This window comes from Oryx dammah, unplaced genomic scaffold (assembly GCF_014754425.2).
Source record: "Oryx dammah isolate SB20612 unplaced genomic scaffold, SCBI_Odam_1.1 HiC_scaffold_28, whole genome shotgun sequence".
NCBI lineage: Eukaryota > Metazoa > Chordata > Mammalia > Artiodactyla > Bovidae > Oryx > Oryx dammah.
In genome coordinates this window covers 89,571,945-89,595,595 of record NW_024070212.1, presented here as the reverse complement: position 1 = coordinate 89,595,595, position 23,651 = coordinate 89,571,945, and the positions used below count along the sequence as shown (strand labels likewise).

General features: G+C 51.9%; 1 protein-coding gene across 2 annotated transcripts in view; it reads left to right on the top strand.

The window, feature by feature from the left end:
• Positions 1-23,651, top strand: part of ACOT11 (acyl-CoA thioesterase 11) — a 42,042-nt gene that overhangs the window by 3,600 nt on the left and 14,791 nt on the right. The window contains exons 1-3 of one of the 2 annotated variants that reach the window (XM_040231071.1): positions 15,490-15,862; positions 21,795-21,999; positions 22,943-23,012. In XM_040231071.1, coding sequence (XP_040087005.1) covers positions 15,860-15,862; positions 21,795-21,999; positions 22,943-23,012 — 278 coding nt within the window. In that variant the 5' untranslated portion in view covers positions 15,490-15,859. Of the gene's footprint in view, positions 1-15,489; positions 15,863-21,794; positions 22,000-22,942; positions 23,013-23,651 lie in introns of those variants that run through there. The other variant, XM_040231070.1, reaches the window with a different exon arrangement.

The following is a 23,651-nucleotide window of genomic DNA, read 5'->3' as shown; positions in this document are numbered from 1 at the left end:
AACATCTCACCTTCACCCCATTGTTCATGCTTAACCTTAGGCCAGGTGCTCCTTTTTTCTGGTTGTTCTCTGAGGTCTCCATCAGCCTTGACATCCTGGGGGTCTGGATGTTTGCAAAGGGTTTGTGCACCACTTTGAGATTGGTCCTGACAGTGAAAAGCAGGGGCCTGGCTTCCTCAACTACCCCACTGAGTGGTGGGGGAAGAGAAAACCCTAGACATAAAATAATGTGTCTCTCATGTAGCAGAAACACAAAAACTTGTGAACAAATGGGCGGCCATGATGGCTCAGAGGGGGCTGAAGGGTTCCCAGAAGTCTTCCCAGAGGAGAAGAAACTCGGACGCTTAGCTTCAGCCTATTTGGGAGCCACATCTGAACCCCAGTCTCAGCCCTGGGTGGATAGACTTGGTGTTCTTAGCCTGTTTGGAGGACTTATCTTCATCCTTCAAAACCCAGCTCAGCCATCATTCCCCTTCAAACCTCCATCCTTCTGCTGCCAGAATTAATGGTGTTTCCTTGGGATGTTGTGTTGGCCTCAGGTTTTTCCTCTACAGTGATTAGCCTGTGTCAGGACTGAGTATTCTGTGATGAATCCAGGCTGTTGTCAGCTGACAGCTAATGAGGGAGACACAGTGAAAAGGTAGTTAAAGAAATATACAATGAAAATCTGCGATAAGAGCTGTGAATAGTAATAATAAATGTCATAAATGCGAGCTAGGTGACAAGCTTGCATTAGCTCGTATATTCCTTATAACAAGTCTGTGAAGTAGATAGTGGTGCTGTGCCCATATTAAAGATGAAACTGACACAGAGAGGTTAAGTAACTTGCCCAAGGTCACACAGCTAGTAAGTGGCACTGCTGAGGTTAAACTCAGGTTGTCTGGGGAACGGAGAACTGTTAGAGAATAATGAGAGAGGTCAGAAGAGAGTTCTCCAACCAGGTGACAGCTGAGCAGAGACCCAGCGGCTGAAAAGGAGGCAGCCATGGGAGGAGTTGGGGGGAGAGCATTCCAGGCAGAGGGAATAGCTTTCATTTGCAGGCTCCAAGGTGGGGGGAGCTTGGCAAGCTGCTGAAGGGAGGCTGGCGTGGCTGGGAGTGAGTGAGGGCAGAGCAGCTGGAAGGGTCTGAGACAAGGCTATGATGAGCTGCAGGCTGGGGGCCTGGGCCCCATGAGCAGGGTTTGGGGTTTGGAGTGCTGTGAGTCATGTTGCCCTGCCCACCAGGCTGTGCACTCCTTGGGGCTCTCTAGAGCCTTGGTGCCAAGGTGTGTAGTTCCTGCCTAATGAGCTCAGCAGCCCAGGGAGACATGTCAAAGGAGTTCGTCTCCTCTGAATGGCCTGTGCTGTGAAGGTCCCCACTGCTTCCCATCCACCCCGACCACTCACAATTGGGACGTGGACCGTGGGATCAGCACCCTGATGCAGGCAAGGCACAGAGAAGTAAGGGGAAGTACAGGGCTTGCATCGCTGGCAAGAGACTCAGAACCTCTACCTGCTAAGTGGGACCCCTTTCCCAGCCTTTGTCTTGGCTGCTCAGTAAGTAGCCTCACCCTCCCACCCAGACTCACCCATGCCAACCTCCTCTGCCTACCTTCACACACTGACAATGCAGATTCAGAGCTGACCTCCTTCAGCCTCATACACACCATGGCCTGGGGAGGCTGCACCTCTGCCCTTCGCCTGTGCCTGGTCCAGGAGCCTGGGGCCAAGCTCGACAGTGCTAAGTGCTAACTGCCTTTGAGATGTTCACTCGCTTCATCTTTGTAGGCCTTTTCCTGTGAAGCAGGTCTGTTCCTGCAGGTCTTGTTAGATTGTTGGCAAGATTAAAGGCATTGGAGGAGTGTAGAACTTGACACGTAATTGACTATAGTAAATATTGGTTCTTTTCTTTCTGACTCCTCTGGACTTCAGTTTCCTTAGTGGGTCAATGACAGGGTCAGTGGGTTGGGTGATATGGTAAATGCTACCTTTTGTTGAACACCTACTGAGTGTCAGGCTTAGTTAAACCTCCCAACAGCTCTGCAAGCCTGCTGGTTTTCATCTAGGTTTACAGCTGAGAAAACCAAAGCTCTGGCCCTGAGTCACTTTGAGTGAGTTAGAGAATTCAAAGTCTTGTCTGACGCTCAGCTGCAGCTGGGCAGGGGCCCTGGTGCTGTGGTTCTTCTCCTTGTCCCGGGCTGACCTGGCTGAGCCGAGGGACTGACACCTCTGCCTTGTGCCTCTTGTGTCCTGTGGCTCCAGGGACAGATGGTGCGGCTGGCTGGGTCCTCTGCCAGCTCCCTGGCTGTGGGCCTGCATGTTCCTGCTGTTCCCAGAAGCAGCCTCCTTGTGGGTAGGAGGTGGCATCGAGCAGTGATGGAAAGGACCAGAGTCCAGCATTTGGGGGACACAGGGATGAGTCAGACTGGACCTGTCCTCAGGTGCTCCCTAACTGAAAGACTGAGGTTGAAGCCTACGATGACAGCGTGGGGTGGCTGGGCTGTGACAGAGGGAAGCGCAGAGGTGGCCACTCACAGCCTGTAGGACAGGGTGGTCTCCCTGGAGAGGATGGTGCGGTAGCTCAGCTTTGAAAACTTTTCCAGGTTAGAAAGCATGGTCCCAGCAGAGGTTTATAAAATGTGGGGAAAAGTCTTTCCAAAGGATTAGGGAGAGCATTTGGCACTGACCCCTTGAGGAGTCCCTCCCTCCCTGGCCCCCTTGCCTATATAATATGTATCGTGCCTGGGCCTTCTTTGGTAGTAATAATCTGCTCTCAGCAAATCAGACTATTTAATAGTAATTAATGTGAGTAGACATTAAGTGTTAAGCCTCTCTTCTGGAAAGGAAGCCTAGTGAATGAGTAGAAAGAGCTCTGTTAGTGAGAAAAGCAAAGTTTCAGTTCCACTACCCAGAGCTGAGTGGCCTCAGGTGGCCTGGCTCCAGTTCCCTCGTCTGTGCAAGAGGGAGTGTTGTCCCTCTCAGGGCCCAGTTGTTGTTCCGTCGCTCAGTCTTGTCCAGCTCTTTGCGACCCCATGGACTACAGCATGCCAGGCTTCCTTATCCTTCACCATTTCCAGCATTAAATTGCTTGTGGATACAAAGCCATTATATAATGTATATAAATGCAACATAGTAGGTGCTCAAAAAAGTATAGTAGCTGACTTCCTTGGTGGTCCAGTGGTTAAGACTCTGAGCTTCCACTGCAGGGGCTGTGGGTTTGATCCCTGGTCAGGGAACTAAGATCCTGTATGCTTCACCATGCAGCCAAAGGGAAAAAAAAAAAAGTATAGTAGACTGGTGGTGGAGAAAAAAGGGAAAATGTTGGTCAGAGGGTACAAACTTTCAGTTGTAAAATGAATAAGTTCTGGAGACCTGAAATACAGCATGGTGACTGTAGTTAATTATAATGTCTTATGTACTGGAAATTTGCTAAGAATGTGGAGCATAAATGTCCTCGCTCCTCACCCTAGAAAGGGTAACTGATGTGATGGTGTCTTGATTAGCTTGATTGTAGTGGTCATTCCACAATATATACGTATATCCAAACATCATGTTTTACAACCTGAATGTGTACAACTTTTATTTGTCAACTGTGTCTCAGTAGAGTTGGGGGGGGCGGAAATTATAGGGAGGCCCTGGTTCTCTAGAGAGACATGGGACCTGGTTCCTGTTCTCAAGGAGTTTTTCTCCTCATATGTGCACCCACTTTACAGTTTAAAAGTGACTGTATGTGTTTTACCTGGTCTGGTTGTGCAAAAGTGCAGAGAGTCAGCAGACTGGCTGGCAGCACCCTTGAGGTGGCCCCTGGAGGCCCATCATTCGGGATGTGAACCCTGGCCTCTCCATCTCTAAAACCGGCTCTGATCCGCCCTGGGGTGTGGCCCTGCTCCCAGGCCCGGAATCCAGGTCAGAGGTCAGGAAGGGGAGTGGCTTTCAAGTCTTCCTAAAGTAGCCTCAGATTTACCGCACACTTCAGGGCTGAGCCAAACCAGGTGGGTCTCAATTTCCATTTGATCCCTTGGAAGGGCTGTGGAGAGACCAGCTCCTCTCCTTCTCTGGTGATACTGCCCCTCAGAGCTGTGGGAGGGATGGTGGTCTGGAGTCAGAAGGCTCTGGCTGGTTCAAGCGACTAGTGGCTACCTTTTCCCAGCCTTAGTTTTCTCGTCGGTAACACGTGGACTTGGAGGTAATAATGGTCCCTGTCATTTGAGTCTGCTTTGTGTCAAGGAGAGTAGCTCCATGATGCATAGAGACTGGATGGCCTGCCTACAGGCTTTGGGAGTGGTGGGTTATGTGGGACATATGGGCCCGGGGAGAGGAAGGGACCCAAAGACTGAATAACTTTGGGTCAAGGGAAAGGGCAAGCACAGCATTGCTTCCTCCACCCCCACCCTGAGGCTGAGAGTAACTGGTCCCCACCCACCTGCCCTTGCTTTGGAAGATGAAAGTGGAGCTTCCAGGCTGCCAGACTAAGGGAAGGTGTATCTCACTCCTGCTTAGACCGGGAGGGACTTCTGAGCCCGGTAGGCCCTCTGAAGAGGCCATGGTGGGGGGATGGTGATTCCCACAGCCCAGGGGGGATGGACTGGCCAGGGACCGCTCCCTCTCTAGCTTTCACCACATCACCTGGAAGGCAGGAGAGCCAGGAGGCAACCTATGGAGGGTCTCCCAAGTGCCAGGCTTTGTCTGAAAAGTCCTGCAGGCTGAGTGATCTGACCCCCCTCCAGGGCTGGCATCCCTTGGGGCAGCACCCCTGCCAGGCTCTGGAGTCAGAGGAACCCAGGTCTAGTCTCTGCTCTGCCTTTTACTGGTCATGTGTCCTTGTGTGGATCTTTCCACGTTCCCTGAGTTTCCTTTTCCTCGACGGTAAAAGGAGGACTCTTGATTCAGGGTACACTGGAGAGTTAAAGGACCCCCAAGGACTAGGCCTGGCACACAGAAAGTGCACAGTAAGTATCAGCCATCGATTCTAAACGGTGGTCTCTGAGCTTCTGGGAGAGCAATTTTGGGACAGCCCCTGGGCCGTACATAGGTGGTCTCTGGCACATGGAGACCCCTCTCTTACCAGCTTTATCCTCATTGTTCAGCCACTCAGTCGTGTCCTCCCTGCATCCTCCTGTTCTGTCCCTCTCACACATAGAAGCTATCAGCAAGTCATGATGATTCCACCTCCCAAATACACCTGGGTCCATCATCTCTCTTTGGACTGCAGTTGCCCATGGAGGAGTCTCCCTGCTTCTTCTCTTACCCTGCAGTCTGCCCCCACACAACAGCACGCGTGGGTGCTCAGCCGTGTCCAACTCTTTGATCCCATGGACTGTAGCCTGCCAAGCTCTTCCGTCCATGGGATTTTTTCCAGGCAAGAATACTGGAGTGGGTTGCCGTTTCCTCCTCCAGGAGATTTTCCTAACCCAGGGATCGAACTGGTGTCTCCCGCATTGGCAGGTGGTTTTTTTTTTTTTTTTTTTTAACCACTGAGCCACGTGGGAAGCCCCATACGACAGCAAAGTGATATTAAAATGCAGGTCAGATCATCTCTCTCCCCATTCACAGCCTCCAGTTCTTCCCATCACTCGTGGAGTAGAATACAAATTCCACTGGAACTTTAGGCTTTGGGCAATGTGGGACTAGTTTGTTCCCTTCTCCCTGACACTGGTCCCGCTCACTGCCCACCATACTGCTCCTCTGGCAGCCAAGCTTGTCCCTGTTCCTCTACACACTCTACTCCCCTGCCTGGGACCCTGTGCCCCCAGAGCCTTGCTCAATCACTCTTGCTTGTCTCATTCAGATCTTGGCCATGACCCTCCGTGATTACCCAGTCTAAATTAGCCCCTTCCAGTCCACCACCTCGTCTCTCTTTCACATCCGCTGTTTTTCTTCTTTTTAGTTGTTATTAAAATTTCTATTTATCTATTTGGCCACACTGGGTCTTCCTTGCTTTGCGTGGGCTTTCTGTAGTTGCAGTGAGCAGGGGCTTCTCTTCCTGGCAGTGTGTGGGCTTTCCGCTGTAGTGGCTTCTCTTGCTGCAGAGCATGGGATCTAGGCACGTGGGCTCGGCAGTTGTAGCTTGCGGGTTCTAGAGTGAGGACTCAGCAGCTATGGAGCACGGGCTTAGTTGCTCTGCATGCGCTGTGTGGAATCCTCCCGGACTAGGGATCAAACCCGTGTCCCTTGGCAGGTGCACCACCAGGGAAGCCCTCTTCTTCTTTTAAAAAATTGAAATATTAAAAAAAAAAAAGAATTGAAATATAGTTTATATATAATGTTGTATTAGTTTCATGTGTATAGCAAAGTGTTTCGGTTATGCATATATATTCTTTTTCAAATTCTTTTCTAATTATAAGTTATTACAAGCATGGAGTACAGTTCTCTGTGCTATACAGTAGGACCTTGTTTATCTAGTTCAGATACAGTAGTGTGTTTTTGTTCATCCCGAACTCCTAATTTATTCCCACCTCACCCCCATCCCCTTTGGTAACTTCAGGTTTGTTTTCTGTGTCTGTGAGTCTATTTGTTTTGTACATAAGTTCCTTTGTATCACTTTTTTAGATTCCACATATAAATGATATGTGAGATTTGTCTTTCTCTGCCTGACTTCGCTTGGTATGAACTGTGGGTCTGTCCGTGTTGCTGAGAACGGCATTGTTTCCTTCTTTTTTATGACTAATATTCCATGCATGTATGCTCCATGTCTTCTTTAGCTATTCCTCTCCTGATGAACGTTTAGTTGCTTCCATGACTTGGCTGTTGTAAATAGTGCTCCTCACTGTCTTCCTTCTTATATCACTTTTCCCTCGAAAATGACCTTGTTCCTTTGTTTATTGTCTGTTCGTGAGTGGAGAGTCTGGGTTGGTCAGTGCTGTACTCCCAGTATCTTCTTGAAGGCAGGAATGGAGTTTTAAGAAAAGATTGCTGTTGATCCCCAGCCAGAATTAGCCCCTTTCTAACCTTGTCTGTTCCTGTTTAGTCTGGGTTTTATTCCTTACCAGGACCCTCCTGTCCTGACTCAGCCAGCCCTCACGTTTGTAGCCAGAGGCCTGGCACCCAGGCCATATGCAGCCTGGCCCTCTCGCTGTCCCTCCTGTTGCCTGAGTGTCCACCCTGTGCCACCCTCTGTCCCCTCTGTTCCCCCCTCGCTGGGCTGGGCCTCACACTGTCTGCCGTACCCCAGCGAGAGACTGTCTCTTCCTGCCACCCAGTCACTCCTGTCTTGAACACATTTCCACCTCTTAACTCCAAAGGCCTCCAGCCGCCCTTGGGCCCCGTTTGGATGCAGCAGGACTTGTCACCGTTGAGCTTGTGGATGGAGGAAACCATGAGGCCATTTTTGCAGAAACAACCATAAAGCTAGCGCCACCCCAGCACATATATGTGATCTGTGCTCAGTTGTGTCTGACTCTGTGCAACCCCCTATGGACTGTAGCCCCCCAGGCTCCTCTGCCCATGGAATTTTCTAGGCAAAAATAGTGGAGTGGGTTGCCATTTCATGCTCCAGGGGATCTTCCCGACTCAGGGACCGAACCTGCATCTCTTGCGTCTCCTGCATTGGCAGGCAGATTCTTTACCACTGGGCCAGCTGGAAAGCCCAAGCACGCAAATATCTTAGAGCAAAGTAACAGCAACAGAAAAGCTGAGGTGCAGGTTGATAGCATGACTCATTCATTTTCATCTGTTTGGTTTTCTGTCTAAAAGTTACAGCCTTTCAGGTGGCCATGTGTGACCAAGTGTGTCTTCATTCAAGTCTTTTAACTAAATGCTGAACAGAGCACACGAACGTGGGAGATGGCTCCCAGGTTCGATTTAACTCATGTCTGCTGAACACTCAATATTCTGGGTCTGTGCGAACGCAACAATATGTCTATTCCTGCCCTGGTGAACTCTTCCCTTATGCCTGGAATGCCTTGTTCCCCATAAACCCAAGCTGGTTTCTAGTGATCACTGCCTTCTATTCCAAGAAACCATTTCCTTAGTGAGGCGTCTTGAGCCTTTCAGGGGCCTGGGAGATGAGAATTTGTTGAGTCTGGTTAAACTGTGAGTGGTCATCTAGGGGAGGCCTCCACAGAGTGCTACAGACGCCATCCTGTTCAACATCTTGATCCACGGCTGGAATGAAGCCCTGATGATAGGCAGATGGCATGTTTTATTTGGAAATGACTGTCCCAGGGTGGGGCTGAAAGGCCCATCTGATCCCCACCATTGCCGGGAGCTTCCTGCAGCTCTCCACTCCACCCGAAGCCTGGGTCCTTGCCCTGAAGCTTTCTGTGGGCTCTGCCAAGGCTGCCTGGCCACTTACGGTGGGCATCTCTTACCCTAGGGACCAGTGCAGGCTCTTCAGTTAGGATGATTTCCTGTGTCCTTCAACAATGCCTCTATACTTTTAGATTCTTTTCCATTATAGGTTAGTACAAGATATTGAATACAGTTCCCTGTGCTATACAATAAGTCCCTGTCATTTATCCATTTTACATATATTGTTACTGTTCAGTTGCTAACTTGTGTATGACTCTTTATAACCCCACGGACTGCAGCACGTCAGGCTTCCCTGTCCTTCACTATCTCCCAGAGGTTGCTCAGACTCATGTCCGTTGAGTCAGTGATGCCATCCAACTATCTCATACTCTGTCATTTCCTTCTCCTTTTGCTTTCAATCTTTCCCAGCCTTAGGGTCTTTTCCAGTGAGTTGGCTCTTCATACCAGATGGCCAAAAGACTGGAGCTTCAGCTTCAGCATCAGTCCTTCCAATGAATATTCAGTGTTAATTTCCTTTAGGATGGATTGGTTTGATCTCCTTGCTGTCTAAGGGACTCTATGTTAATAGTAGTGTATATTTGTTCCCCCCAAATTTTCTAATTTACCCTCCTCCCCAGCCCTTTCCCCTTTGGTAACCATAAATTTGTTTTCTGTGACTATGGGTCTATTTCTGTTTTGTATGGAATCTGAAAAAATGATACGAATGCCTTGACTTTTTAACAATATGGAGAGCTGGTACTTTTTAAGCACTCTTCAGGTCAGATCTTGGTCCAAGCATTTTGTGTATAATCTCATTGAATCCTCACTATGATATTATTATTCCCAATTTACAGATGTGCACAGTGAGGTTGAGAGTGGCTTAATTAATTATCCAGGGAGACAGAGGCTGGGCCAGGATTCTAGCACAGTCTGTTTTCCTCTTGTCAGCCCCCTGTGCCTTCCTGTTTTTCCTTTTTATCTCTCTTCCCTGATCATCCCTCTTCAACAAGCCTTTCTTGTGGGCTCAGATTCCTCTGAGACAGTTCAGGGCACATGGGGGTGGGAATGAGACTAGGCCAGGAATGGTAAGGCCATCTTACAGCCGAAGAGCTTGAGGCTGAGGAAGGCCCTGGAACATGGTAAGTGCCCAGCAGAGAACCACTGGGCCATCTGCTTCAGCTCAGCAGACCCACCAGGGAGTAGGCCAGGCCCAGTTCTCACTCCCACCCTTCCACCTCCAGACTTGGGACCTTGGAAGCCGCCCCTGGAGGGTTGGTGTCCTCTTGGTAGACCTTCTTCTATGACTCATTCCTCTCACAGTATAAGGAAGTGTGTTCTATGGATGAGGTCACACCTATTATCGCTGCTCTGCTCTGCTTGGGACTGATTTCTTGAACACTCTGGGGGCAAGAAGTCAGAGTATGAGGGGCGGGGCAGGAGATCTGGTGATCAGAGACAGGCTGGGCCTCAGGGGAACGATGGGGACCCGAGCAGGAGACAGCCTGTAAGTGCTGCCTGGGGTTGGGACAGGGGCCCCACATGCTGGGGAGGGCAGACACCATCCCTCAGCAGAGGGGACTGCAGGGGCCAGAGTAGCAACTGGGGCCTCCAAGGGGCCATGGGCTGTTAGCTTCCTGGGGCAGGAAGTCCCAGCTGTGGCCAGAGTCCCAGAGGGCTGAGAGCAGCTCAGGCTTGAGGAATGTGAGCAGTGGGGGAGGTTGTGGTGGGGGGGGCGGCCTTTCCTGCCTTCCTCACTTCTCTCTGGTGTGTGTGTGTGTCTTCTACTTGCTTTGTTCCCTACCAGCATCCATTCTTTGACCTCATGTTTTTTCTGTTTCCTCTCTTTCTTTCCCTTCTTTCCCTCTTTCTCTTTGTAACCAATCTCTCCTCCCCTCCATCCCTCTTCGCCTTCTCTCTCCCTCCCCACTTTGTCCTTCTGGAGAGGACTTTTGGTCCCTGTAACTGGTGTTTCCAGCTCCAAGGTAAACGGGCTTGTTTGCAGGATGGCTGGACCTGGCCCATTGCCTGGCTACCCGTTGCCATGGTGACTTGGAGGCCGTGTCAGGCAGGAGTCTTGGCTGTCTAGCAGGGGGAGCATGAAGGGCTTTGATGAAGGAGAGAGGCTTGCCCTCCTCTTCACCAATCTGAAGGGCCCACCCCACTGCCAGGGGCTCCCATGGAGGGGTATTGCCTGTGAATGTGGGTTCCAAGCTGGGTACTATTGGAGAGGGTTGCCTGAGAGGCCACAAAGTGGGGACCAGTCACACTTGGGGTCAGACTGCCTATGTGCAGACCCCTCCTGCCCCTTTCTGGGGTCTGCTGGAGGTAGGGGGTAGGAGGTGGCAAACAGCTCCAAGGAAGAAAGCTGCAGGGAGGCAGCTGTCAGTTGGAGAAAGGTAGATAGAAGAACTCTGACAGGCAGACCTGCTGTCAGGCAGAAGGGGATGTAGACACAGGGGAAGTGTCTACATCAGCAGGGAGTGAGCCTCCTGTCTCAGAGAGCAAGCAAGCTCATGTTGGACAGTCACTGGGCAGGGTGGTGGTGGTAACTGAGATGTCTGTGTCTGAGAGGGCATATATAGCTGTCCATGAGGTTTTTTCCTACTCCAGAGAGCTGAGGATTTACAAAGCAGGGTTTGGCTGACAGAGAGCTTGCAGTTTCCACTCTGGAGGTAGCCACCTCTCTCCCTCACACGCTGCTGACTCTGAGCGTCTAGTAGGACAAGTGCCTGGATGCTGGACTATGCTGGGAGGAGGTCATGATACCATCACTGTTTCCTGCAGAGGGTGTGAGGGTCCATGGGGAGGAAGCTTGCTTAGGGGTCCCGCCTGGCATGTGTGGGTGAGAAAGGGCCTGAATGCCGGGGACACAGCAGTATTCTGCTGTGTCAGACAAGAGAGAGGCAGTTACAGCAAAGCGCCCAGCCAGCCTTAGCCCTTGAGTTAAACTTGGGTCCAAGTCCTGACTGCCCTTTACTGGCTATAATGATTGTGTGTGTGTGTCTGTGTGTGTGCATGACACTTACCCTTTTTGAGCCCCTGTTTTCCCATCTGTAAGATAGGAATAATAACAACATTTAACTATTAGGGCTGTGTGGGGATTGAGAGAGAAGGCGCAGAAAATGCCTGGCGCCCCACCTGCACATATCAAGTAATGAAACAAGGGAGCGCGATTGTTGTCACATCTCCCCTGCGTACCTTTCCATTTTATAAACAAGAAAGTTGGGGCCAGAGAGATTTAAAAACTTGCTCACGTGCCATCCGTTGTTCTTGCAAAATGCTGCAGGAACAGTGCCCAAACAGTGTAGAGAAGCAGAACTGAGGATGTTGGCTGAGGCTAATGTGAATCCTGGCCCCACACAGACAGTCCCTGCAGGTTCTGCCTGGTTCTACCCCTCCGTGTAGCAGCATTTCCCAAGTAACCCCTGTCTTGCTCTGTGCGGGCTGTCCTGTCCCTGTGGGCAGGCCTTACTCACATTCAAGAAGTGCTGAAATGAAAGGAGGGCTGAGCCACTGAGGTTTACAAGGCACGTTCCATGCGCTCCCTTCCATCTCCGCATTTCGTTTCCCAGCAGTGATAAGCCTGCTGGAGGAAGGACAAGTCTGGTCCTGCCCAACTGCTCCATCTTCTCCTGCCTCCCTCACACGTGCACCACACCTCACAGCTAACTGGGTGCTTTAGTTTCAGGATCTCCTTTATTTGTTTTTAAAAACATCTATTTATTTGGCTCTGTCGGGTCTTAGTTGTGGTGTGGAGTAGGCTCAGTATTTATGACACGGGGGTTTTGTTGCCCTGTGCCATGTGGGATCTTAGTTCCCCAAACTAGGATAGAATTCGTGTTCTCTGCATTGGAAGGTGGATTCTTGACCACCAGGGAAGTCCCTGGCATCTCCTTTAACCCTTACTAGTCTTGGATGAAGATGAGGTGGGGATTGTCCTCTACTTCTCATTAATTTACCTAAGGTCTGCTGAAGTTCAGGCCCTTTTGCCTAAGACTTTGGGCAGACAGCCCGTGAACCTCAATTTCCCCATCCATACTAGCAGGCAGTTGTTCTCTGTCTCCAAACCTTTTTCACTCTTGGTGCAGAGGCAAGAGTTGCCCTGTAGATAGAGGCAGGGGGCCTCACTTAATCCCTGCTCTGTGGTTCAGAGAAGTTTGGGACTTCTCTGGATTGCCTGTGTACCCTGCTAGTGATAACACCTCAAATGTTTCCTATGGGTCGGATGAGATAGGAATGGCTAAGCATTCAGGAAATGCCCTCCCTGCCCTATCTGGCCCCTGGCTGACTTCTTAATGGGGCAGGAGGAATTCTCCAGATGACTCAGGTGTCCGATTTCAGACAAACTATTTTTACCCTTGGGGGTGGAGGCAGACCGATGATGTTCCCACTGTTCTAGGATGGGGTGAGAGGTCAGCACTTCTAGTGGGGAACTTCTCTTGACTTCATGGCCTCCATTCTCTCTGCCACATGGGGTGACACTGAGAATTGGAGACCCTCTGAACCGACTCATTCATTTGGTCCACAGTGAGCCAGGCTCTGTGCTGGGCCCCATGGACACCAGGAGTAAAGAGGGCTCCCGCAGAAGGATCTTTGTGTCCAGTGTCCACCAAATACTCCCACAGTTAAATGAATGTTGTCACAATGGAGAGCATTGCAGAGTGGAGGCCTGGGGCCAGGAGCCTGAGGATAGAGGGAGAGATAATGGAGCTGAGGGACCGGTAGTCATTATGGAGGTGGAGAGGAGAGGATGAGTGCTCCAGACAGAGGTAAGCAGCGGCCTGAGGGGTATGAGGAACCGAGAGACGGTCAGTTGTCTGGGGGGTGTGTGGCGTGAGCACAACTTGGGGTGTGGCTGGAGGGCCCTGCGGGTCTTGTCAAGGACGCCCTTTGTTGTTCAGTCACTCAGTCCTGTCCGCCTCTTTGTGACCCTATGGACTGCAGCACACCAGGCTTCCCTGTCCTTTACCAGCTCCCGGAGCTTGCTCAAACCCATGTCCATTGAGTCGGTGATGCCATCCGACCATCTCCTCATCTGTGGTCCCCTTCTCCTCTTGCCTTCTAGCTTTCCCAGCATCAGGGTTTTTTCCAATGAGTCGGCTGTTTGCATCAGGTGGCCAAAGTATTGAGTCTTGTCAAGGAGGTCCTGCCATAAGCCAAACAATTTCATGGTTTGTAAAGAGTTCTTAGAAACTCTCTAGTTAAATGCTCCATTTGACAGATGAGGAAACTGAGGCACAGAGAGGCAAAATAACCTATCCAAGGTCTCCTGAGGATGATAAGCTGATGGATATAAGTTCTACTTATATTCAGTTTTATAGGAAGGCACTAAACTGGAAATGCCTCGTGAAGCTCTACCTCCAAAAGAGGTGGGCTTAGCTCACAATTTCAATTATACCCGCTACCCCACTTCCTTTCTTGTCAGATTTAGGGTCACGGGCAGGATGAACAGGTTGAAGGCCCTTCTGTCCCCCTCTGTCCTCACTGGGAGAGCACAAAAGCTGACCAGCCTGCCCTAGGCTGTGGGCTCTGGGCAGGGACTCAGGCTACTGGCCTCTTCTCTCCTTGGTCACTGACTGGCTGTGTGACATGGGTTAGTTTGCCTTCCCTCTCTTGAGTTTCAGATGGAAGCATCTCTTCATCTCCAAGGCCTGTGGAGATATAAGTGTGGGCTTTGGCTGGTAGGTCTGGGATTGCATTTTTTTTTTCCATGCCACACAGCTTACAGGATCTCGGTTCCCCCCACCAGGGATTGAACCCAAGTAACTGCAGTGAAAGCCTAGAATCCTAACACTAGGCCACCAGGGAACTGCCCTGGAATTGTAAAATAAAACTTTTTATTTTATTTTGCTTTTGTACAGCATGCAGGATCTTAATTCCCTCACCAGGGATCAAACCTGCACCCCCTGCAGTGAAAGCATGGAGTCTTAACCACTGGATCCCCAGGGAAGTCCCATATTCTGGGATTATCTTAAATTCTGTCAGTCACTTCTCAGGTGCTCAGAAGCAATGCACTGGCTCTCACAGCCTTGGTTTGTTCATAGTAAAATGGGTAGAATAACAGTGTGTTGTAGGATATATATGAGAATTACTGAGAGAATACATGTGAAAGCTCCTAGCATACAACTTGGTACATAATAGATGTTCAATAAGTGCTAACCAAATGAATGGCATCTAGGAGGTTCTTAGTAAGAAATAATGGTTTAATTCTCTACTTTCCTCACCCCCAAATCTTGAAAAATGTCAAGTGCCAATATACCCTGTAGCTAGAAGTAAAATGAGGATGTGCGTATAGGGCACTGGAGACCATTATTTATCTTCTAGAATGAAGGTGGCATCTGATGATATATGGCCATCAGAAGCTTATGGAGCACCGATGTCCTCCCAGCCCTCATGCTGGCTTCACAGACAAGTGCACCCACTTTTCATCTCAGAGTCTGGTACCCACTACTACCCTTGTTACCCTTGTCTACTGGGAATCTCAAGGCCAAATGAAATTCTTGATGGCAGCATCTTTGTGCAACTGGTTTCCTCATGTGGCTTTCCTACTGGGTCCGAGGGTAAAGAATCTGCCTGCAATGCCGAAGACCCGGGTTCGATCCTTGGGTCAGGAAGATCCCCTGGAGAAGGAAATGGCAACCCACTCCAGTATTCTTGCCTGGAGAGTCCCATGGACAGAGGAGCCTGGCACTCTGCAGTCCATGGGGTCGCAAAGAATCGAACACAACTGAAGTGACTTAGCACAACACACGAGGAGCTGATGTAATCACTCCTCCTTTATTTGGCTCCTTAGCTCTGTTTACATTTTGGGCCTCTGTACATACTCAGGGTGTATGCATGTGCAGGCTGCCTTAGAGCCTTTTCGGGGAAGAAGACAGGGAATACGACTGAAGGGGTGTTTAGGAGGTTGACAGATGCTTCTGTGTTGCTGGTGGGAAAACTGCTGGGAGGCGACTGGTGGCTCTGAGAGCCTGGAGCCACCTTTGTGGGGACAGGGAACCAACTTGGCCAGCTTCCTCACACTCTAGGAGGGCCTGGCTCTCCTGAGGCCTGGCTGGCAGTGGGGCAAGGTGCTTTTCCCCACCTCCCACCCCCCCACCCCCCCACCCCCGGGCCCGCCTTCCAGTCCCCAGCCCTTGGAGAGAGCCCTGGGAGGGAGAGAGGGCGGAGCAGGGCCATGTGGGGTCTCCTGCCCTGCAGTTGAATCCCTGCTACTCTATCACTGGTTCTTTGAATTCTCACAGAACCTCTCAAACTGGCTAGCAGTTTTGCCTCCTCACGGGGTTGCCACGAGGTTCTGGTGAACTCATGCGTGAGAAAGTACTATGTAAACAGTCTGGTTTGAACTCTGTTTAGGAGTCTCCCAGCTATATTTTGGTAGGAAGCCCAAACTCAGCTTTATAATGCTAACCTCAGTGCTCAGTAAATGTTAGCCACGTGGCAGGTGCGTCCTAGGAGCTGTGAGCACTTGATCTTTAATTTCATCCCCATGATGACCCTGGGTATAGGTATTATGATCCCATTTCTTGCAGTTACGGAAGCTGAGGCCCACGGAGGTAGGCTGAGCAGCCTGCCTGAAGGCACCTGAGTTAGTTGACTTGAGTCCAGGCCAGGCTGATCTCCAGGGGCTGTCTGTGCACAGCCCTGAGGCATGGTGAGTGAGCTGAGAGGTTACCCTGGCCAGCTCCTCCCCTCCAGGGCTGGTGGGCCTCCTCTGTTCCAGGCCTGCTCTTTGAGGTGGTTCTTTGGTTTGTTTATATTTTGCTGGGCTGGGTCTTCTTTGCAGCACATGGGCTTTTTCTCTAGTTGTGGTGCGTGTGAGCTACTCTTGTGGAGCACGGGCTCCTAGTTGTGACATGCGGGGGTTAGTGACATGGGAAACCTTAGTTCCTTTACCAGGGATTGAACCTATGCCCCCTGCTTTGGGAACGCAGAGTCTCAAGCACTGGATAGGCAGGGAAGTCCCTGAGATGTTCTCTCTGCTGCCTGGTCTCCACATTCTGCTGATCACTGTGGGGCACACCCTTCTCCAGGGGTCGTCTTTGGTTTCTGGGGACTCTGCCCCACCCCCCGTCCCCGCCTCTGTCTCCACCCACACAGGTGCCTAGGGCTTTCCCACCTGTTGCCCTCTGCCCCAGCCACTCCATCACCAGAGCCACGGCTGCCCCTGCTTTTGTTTTCTGCTCTTCTCCAGTCCTTCCTGTACCTCAGACTGTCCTCGTCCTCGAGTCTCAGCTCCAAGGCTGCCCTTGTCACCACTCTTTTCCTCTCCTGTAGGTGTTAATTTTGGAGAAGGAAATGGCAACCCACTCCAGTGTTCTTGCCTGGAGAATCCTGTGGACAGAGGAGCCTGGTGGGCTGCTGTCCATGGAGTCGCACAGAGTTGGACATGACTGAAGCGACTTAGCATGCATGCACACATTGGAGAAGGAAATGGCAACCCACTCCAGTGTTCTTGCCTGGAGAATCCCAGGAACAGAGGAGCCTGGTGGGCTGCCGTCTATGGGGTCGCACAGAGTCGGACACGGCTGAAGCGACTTAGCAGCAGCAGCAGCAGGCATTAATTTGGCACCTGCTCTGTGCCAGGCCTATGTCCATCCCTGTCCTGTGGGAATGCCTGTCTGCTGGAGCAGGTGGCTGTGAAAACAGTGGCTGCATGCCTTGGTCAGTGCTGTGATGGAGATAGTGAGGCTTCGGGGTCCAGGGAGGCCCTAACTCTCCCTGGGGAGGAGGCAGGGATGGGGAAGGTGTGCTGGAGAGGGGGTAGGAGGAAGGACTCACTTGGCAGGTAGAACAGATGAAGGGGTCCTAGGCAGAGGTAGTGAGAGTGTGCTCTGAGAAACCAGGTGTGCTCTGGAGCTGGGAGAGCAGCTGCGGGGGCAGTGGCAGGAGCTACAGAGTAGGTAGAGCCATGGCGAGCCGCTGAGAGATCTTGAGCAGGAGAGGTGCCTTCTTAGGCTTGCGCTTCAGAAAAGTCTGTGTGGCCCTACGGGCCAGAACAAGGTCCCAGTTGTGCGTACTGGGTCTAGCTTCCCCGGAAGGCAGGACGCAGTAGGTTGTGGTGGTTAAGTTGGTGGATTTGGGTTTTGGAAAGAGCCCTTCAGTGTTGTGTAGAGGCCTGGAAGGAGGTGGAGAGACTGGAGGCCTGTGAACTGGCTGTGGAAGCAACCCAGTGAGTGAGCAGTGCAGGGGCCTGAGCGCATCAGAGTGTGGGGGAGCAGACCAAGAGTGCAAGGGGGTTGGATCCCTGGAGCTTGGCTACTTGGGGGACAGAAGAAGTCCAGGTTAAATCTGTTGTGTGGGCCGGTTGTCCAGTTGCCCAGAAGGAGCCTTGTGGCCTAAGAGGCTTTCCCCTTTACTTTAGCCTTTCCCCTAGTGTCCCCAGCCATGAGAGGGTTGGACAAGGTGGCCTTTCTTGCTCTGACCCAGCTGGTCTGTCACATGACTCTGGCTGAGGAGAAGGGACACAGAGCCCACAGTGTAGCCGGCTGGGGCCTCATCTGGCCTTACTCAATCTGGCCAGGACTGTTGAGGCTGGGCGCCAGTGCCTGGCATGGCTGCCGTCTGAGAGCGCACGTCTTTGACCCTTAGATGCCCTCCCCACCTTCATGCAGGCTCTGTCCTCCCTGTCAGCTGTCCTGGCTCAGCCTTCCTGGCTGCCCCAGGCCCTGATTCTGCCCAGGGCTTCTGCCTTCCCCGTGACTGGCCCTGAGAGGAGTGGCTGGGCTCTGGGGCCTCATTGGCCAAACCCTGCTGGGCCCACACACGCCCCGTCCTCCCTGGCTGGCTGCCTGCCCACCAAGGGATTGGGAGGCCGCCTGGCCTGGCCTGCCCTGTTGTGGCAGACTGCCTTGGAGCCCCAGGAAGCTGTTGGAGTCTGGAGGCTGTGCTGCTTTTCCCCTCAGCCCATGCTCCAGGGGCTCAGCCCTCCTCTCTCTGAGGGAGGTGGGGCCAGAGCACAGTGAGGCTTGTTCTTCTGCCAGCCCCAGGGTGGGAGCTCCGCCCTTCTCAGAGCACAGTATTTCCTGCCTGACAAGTGACAGAGCTCCTTAGCTTCCTTGTTAGAAAGCTCAGCTGGCTATGCCAGAGCCCTGCAAGATTAGACCCCAGAATCCTGGAACCAGGGCTGAGACACCTTGGAGACTGGCAGTCTCCCCTGGGCCCTACCTGGCAAGTGACAGATGAGGCTCAGAGGAGTGGGGACTTGCTTAGGGTCACAATAGCGCTCTGAGGGGCAGGGCTAGGATTTGAACTCAAGTCTGCCTCTAGACATCCCTTTATAAATCTTTGATGTGGTCCTACTGGGTGCCAGGTACTTCTAAGCATGAGAACTAGAGTAGGAGCTTCTCAAAGGACTGGCCCCATTTTTCTTACAAGCTCAGTGTTTGAGAGGGTCCAATACAGAGGGAGGGGCTTCTCTGGCAGTTCAGCTGGTAAAGAATCCACCTGCAATGCAGGAGACTTTCTGGCTTGATTCCTGGGTTGGGAAGATCCCCTGGAGAAGGGAAAGGCTACCCACTCTAGTATTCTGGTTTGAAGAATTCTATAGACTATGTAGTCCATGGGGTTGCAAAGAGTCAGACACAACTGAGCAACTTTCACTTTAATACAGAGGAAGTGCTTGGAGAATGAATGAGTGAGTGAATGAATGAACAGAATGACAAGGCAAAGATCCTGCCTCCAGGCATGTAGCCATCAATGGATGGGACTTCTGTTTCACAAAACAGGAAATAGGAGGAGGGTAGGAGTGGGGACGACAGAGGATGAGATGGTTGGATGGCATCGCCAACTCAGTGGACGTGAGTTTGAGTAAGCTCCGGGAGTTGGTGATGGACAGGGAAGCCTGGCATACTGCAGTCCATGGGGTCACAAAGAATTGTACACGACTGAGCGACTGAACTGAACTGACGAGTGGGGACTGGCTAGGTGGGAAGTAGAGAGGATTAGAACTCAGGTGTCCTGACTGCTGGTCTACGACTTTTTTGCCATCCTCACTTTCCTCATCTGTAAAACGGGGTAAATGGTCTTTACCCTCTGCCTGCCTCGTGACAATTCAGCGAGGCAGTGGGTGAGAACAGGCTTGGACAGCAGGGACGTTGGGGTGAGGTGGGGTCGGGGGATCTTCCCTGTGTGCACATCTGGAACTGCCCAGAAACTCCACATACTCCGCTTTTCTTATTCCCCCTTACTCTCTGCATCTTGCTTCCATCTTGCTTTCTCCAGGACTTCTTTCTGGAATGTTTGTCCCAGAACTAGCTGTGGGAGGGGCTTGGGAAGAGTGTGGGTAAACAGTCTGCCTGCCTCCTCCCTCTACCATCTCCCACACCTAGAAAGTCAGCCACTCAAATCCACATCCAGGCAGCCCCCAGCACATACCAGGCTGGAAATGCCTTGGCAATGGTTACCATGGAGACAGCTCCTGCTGCTTGGATCGCAGTGGTCTGGAAGCTGCTTACAATAGCCTGGCAGCCTGGTGCCCGCAGGTCCCCACCCAGGCTGCAAGCTCCTGGGGCAGCTGCCCTCTTCTGTCTCATTTTGGTCCCCAGCACTGCACTTGGTATCCAGGGGCCCTTGGCAAGGAGCTGCCTCTCCAAGGAACCCACAAGCTGTTCTGGGTCAGACTAGCTTGGTTCAAATCCCAGGGCTACCTCTTAGGGGTCAGTGACCTTAAGCAAGTCAACTTGGTGTGTTGTGAATTTATTGAATTAGCTGTGGAATCCTTGTGACGGGAGCTATCCAAAGAGTATAGCGCCCCAGAATGAGACCTGTCCTTTCCCTGAGCCATCACTGCCCCCGTCCTGTGGCAGTAGCAGGGTCAACATAGGTCATAGCACTTTTTGCTGCTGAATCCACATCCAGGGCCCTGGATTCCTCATCTTGGGCCCCTGGAAGCCCTGCAGGCAATGTAGTGTGGTGAGTAGGACCTCAGTTGTAGTGGCTAGACTTCTGGAGTCACAGCTGGGCTTGGCACTTACTTCAGCTTCAGTTTCCTAATCTTTAAAATGAATATAATAATGTACCTCTTTCAGAGGTTTGTTATATGGATAAAATTTGAATTAGGACTTGTAAAGTGAAGAGTATCTGATACTTTATAAGCACTTTATAAATGTTAGCAGAGACTTATCACCACAACTGGCAGTGACCATGAAAATTGGAGGGCTTCCCATTGGGCGCTAGTGGTAAAGAACCCTCTTGCCAAAGCAGGAGATATAAGAGTTGTAGGTTTGATTCCTGGGTTGGGAATATCCCCTGGAGAAGGGCATGGCAATCCACTCCAGTATTCTTGCTTGGAGAATCCCATGGACAGAGGAGCCTGGGGGTCTACAGTCCACAGGTTCGTAAGGAGTCGGATATGACTGAAGCGACTTAGCATGCATGTATGCATGAAAACTGGAACCCATGTGCCTGTCCCTACTTGTCATTTTTCTCACGCCGGCAGGTGTCCCTAGCTCTGTTCACAGTGTGATGAGGGAAAGCTGGCCAGAGAGACAGGATGGCAGGTCAGCTCCCCTTCCTCATCCCACCCGATCCAGGGGACTGCCAGGCATGCCTACCTCTGTTGCCTGGCGAGTGAGACTCCCAAGCTGGACCCTGGGCAGAGACTCTTCCTCTTATTCATGAGTTCTAGGATTTTCTCTGCTGGTTCTCCAGCTGGCAGCTGTTCCAGCCCTGGTCTGGATCAGACAGCTGGTCAGTGACTGCCTGGAGCCCTCCCTGTCAGTAGAGCCAAGTGTTGACAACGGATAAGCACCAGCTGAGGTGCTGCTTCTGATGTCATCTGAAACATGAAGAGCCCGAGGAAAGGGTCCTTATGGGATGAAATAGGAGCAAATCCCTGGGCTTGACTATTGTAGGGCTCACTGTGCTGTGTTGTGCTTAGTTGCTCAGTCATGTCAGACTCTTTGTGACCCCATCAACTGTAGACCCCCAGGCTCCTCTGTCCTTGGGGATTCTCCAGGCAAGTATACTATAGTGGGTTGCCATGCCCTCCTTCCAGGGGATCTTTCCAACCCAGCGATTGAACCCAGGTCTCCCGTATTGCAGGCTCTTTACCATCTGGGCCACTAAGGAAGCCCAAGAATACTGGAGTGAGTAGCCTATCCCTTCTTCAGGGGATCTTCCCAACCCAAGAATCAAACTGGGATCTCTTGCATTGCAGGTGGATTTTTTACCAGCTGAGATACCAAGGAAGCCCATAGGGCTTTACCCACTGAGCCACCAGGGAAGCCCCATAGGTGGGGCGCTTACTAGGCCTCCCTGAATAGAGATGGGAAATCTTACCAGAACGAAGGTGAATCTGAGGCAAAACTTGAAAAAGCCGGCCTACAGTTGAATTAATACTCTGCTCCATCTCTTTCTCCCCACCCCCTCCCTCAGGTGCAAGGATATGTTAACATGGAATTTGTGGCTAAAAGGAAGCTGGGCCTAGTAGGGGCATCCAGAGAGCCCCTGGGGTCTGAGGCCCTTGGCTGGAGGGTGCTGGCCACTCTTGGAGTTGGGTTCTCTTGGCAGGTGGTCTTGGGGATCTCAGGGGCTGGCAGACTAGGAGACTCTGCTGTGAGCTGACCGTCCCGCCTGATCCCCAGGGCCTGGCCTCCGTGTTCTCCAACCGCACATCCCGGAAGTCGGCCTCACGCACTGACAGGGACAACATGGCAGACGGCGAGGGCTACCGGAACCCCACGGAGGTGCAGATGAGCCAGCTGGTGCTGCCCTGCCACACCAACCAGCGTGGCGAGCTGAGTGTCGGGCAGCTGCTCAAGTGGATCGATGCCACTGCCTGCCTGTCTGGTGAGGCTGAACCCGGCATGGCTGCCTTCCCAGCCCTGGCCACACACACCAGGGGAGAGGCCCTTCCTGAGCGTCGCCCTCTTCTCTCATCCTGACCTTCACTCAGGCCGCTCCACCTGCCTGTGATGCCCTCTTCAAGTTCCACATGCTCAGCTTGGGCCCACCCTCTTGCCTGCAAACATACAGGGCTCTGAGTGCTGGTCCTGGACCCTAGGGTCCCTGCTCTGATGCAGCGTAGCATTAGACGTGGTTGCTCCGAGGCTGACAGTAGCAAAACCCATGGCATTGGGCAGAGTTGAGTGGAGCTTGGATGGAGCTCATTTTGTTGCCTTTGATGCCCTAGTATTCTCCAGCCCACAAGTAGTTCACAGACTGATGGTAGCGGGGGAGCAGACAGGAGACCTAACTGTCCTCCTGCACTGTCTGATAGGGGTTGGGAAAGGGAGGCGGAACTGGGGCTCTAGGAGAACAGACCTGAGACAACCCTGACCCATCCCTGGAAGTAGAGAAGGAATTCTAGAAGGACTCAGGCCTGGGAGTAGAGTCCTCAGGATGAGAGTGACTCAGGCAAGCAGACAAAGGTGGGTGAGGTTGTCTGGGCACTCGAGGAAGTCAGGAAGTGGAGGCATGATCATTCATTCAACGGCTGCTTATTGAGTACTGCATGCCAGGCACTGCTCCAGGACTGCGCACAGCAGTGAACAAGATGGGGGAAATTCCTTGCCCTCGAGTGACTTGCGGTCTAGCAGAAGGGAGAGGCACTAGACAGACAAAACCCAGATAAGTAAGACAGGGTCAGGGTGTCAAAATCACGGTGAGGAAAGTAAAGAATGGTGGGGGTGCAAGTGAGGAGGCAGGCCTTAGCTAGGAGGGTCTGATATTTGATCAGAGGCCTGGGCCATGGGGAAGCTGCTAACGGATGGCTTTCTTCTCCTGATGCCAGCGGAGAGGCATGCAGGGTGCCCCTGCGTCACAGCCTCCATGGATGACATCTATTTTGAGCACACCATCAGGTAAGTGGCTTCCTGCCTCTCTTTCTGGTCTCCCCATCACGAGCCCAGAGCTCTTCCCCCATCTCCCGCCTTATCAGCCTGTGTGCTGCCTGGCACCTGCCTCAGCTAAGGGCCTTTGCAGATGGATGGGGGCAGCCTTTCTGGACCCATGACCCATCTGCAAGGTCTCTGGGACAGCAGTGGGCTAGGAGCTGCCCCTGTGGCCAGGTGCCGTGGGGTGGGCTCCCTCAGCCAGCTTTGGAGTTGGATGTTGCTCAAGCTGCAGCATGGGGTGCTGTGACTTTGGGGAAGTCAATCTCTTTCTCTGGTCCTCAATTTTCTTATCTTCAAAATGGAAGTTGTTGTTCCATCACTAAGTCATGTGCAACTCTGCAACCCCATGGACTGCAGCACGCCAGGCTTCTCTGTCCTTCACTATCTCCCAGAGTTTGCTCAAACTCATGTCGATTGAGTTGGTGATGCCATCCAAATATCTCATCCTCTGTCACCCCCTTTTCCTCCTGCCCTGAAGGTTTCCCAGCATCAGGGTCTTTTCCAATGAGTCAGCTCTCCAAATCTGGTGGCGAAATTATTGGAGTTTCAGCTTCAGCATCAGTCTTTCCAATGAATATTCAAGGGTGCTGGTTAGACTTAATCAGT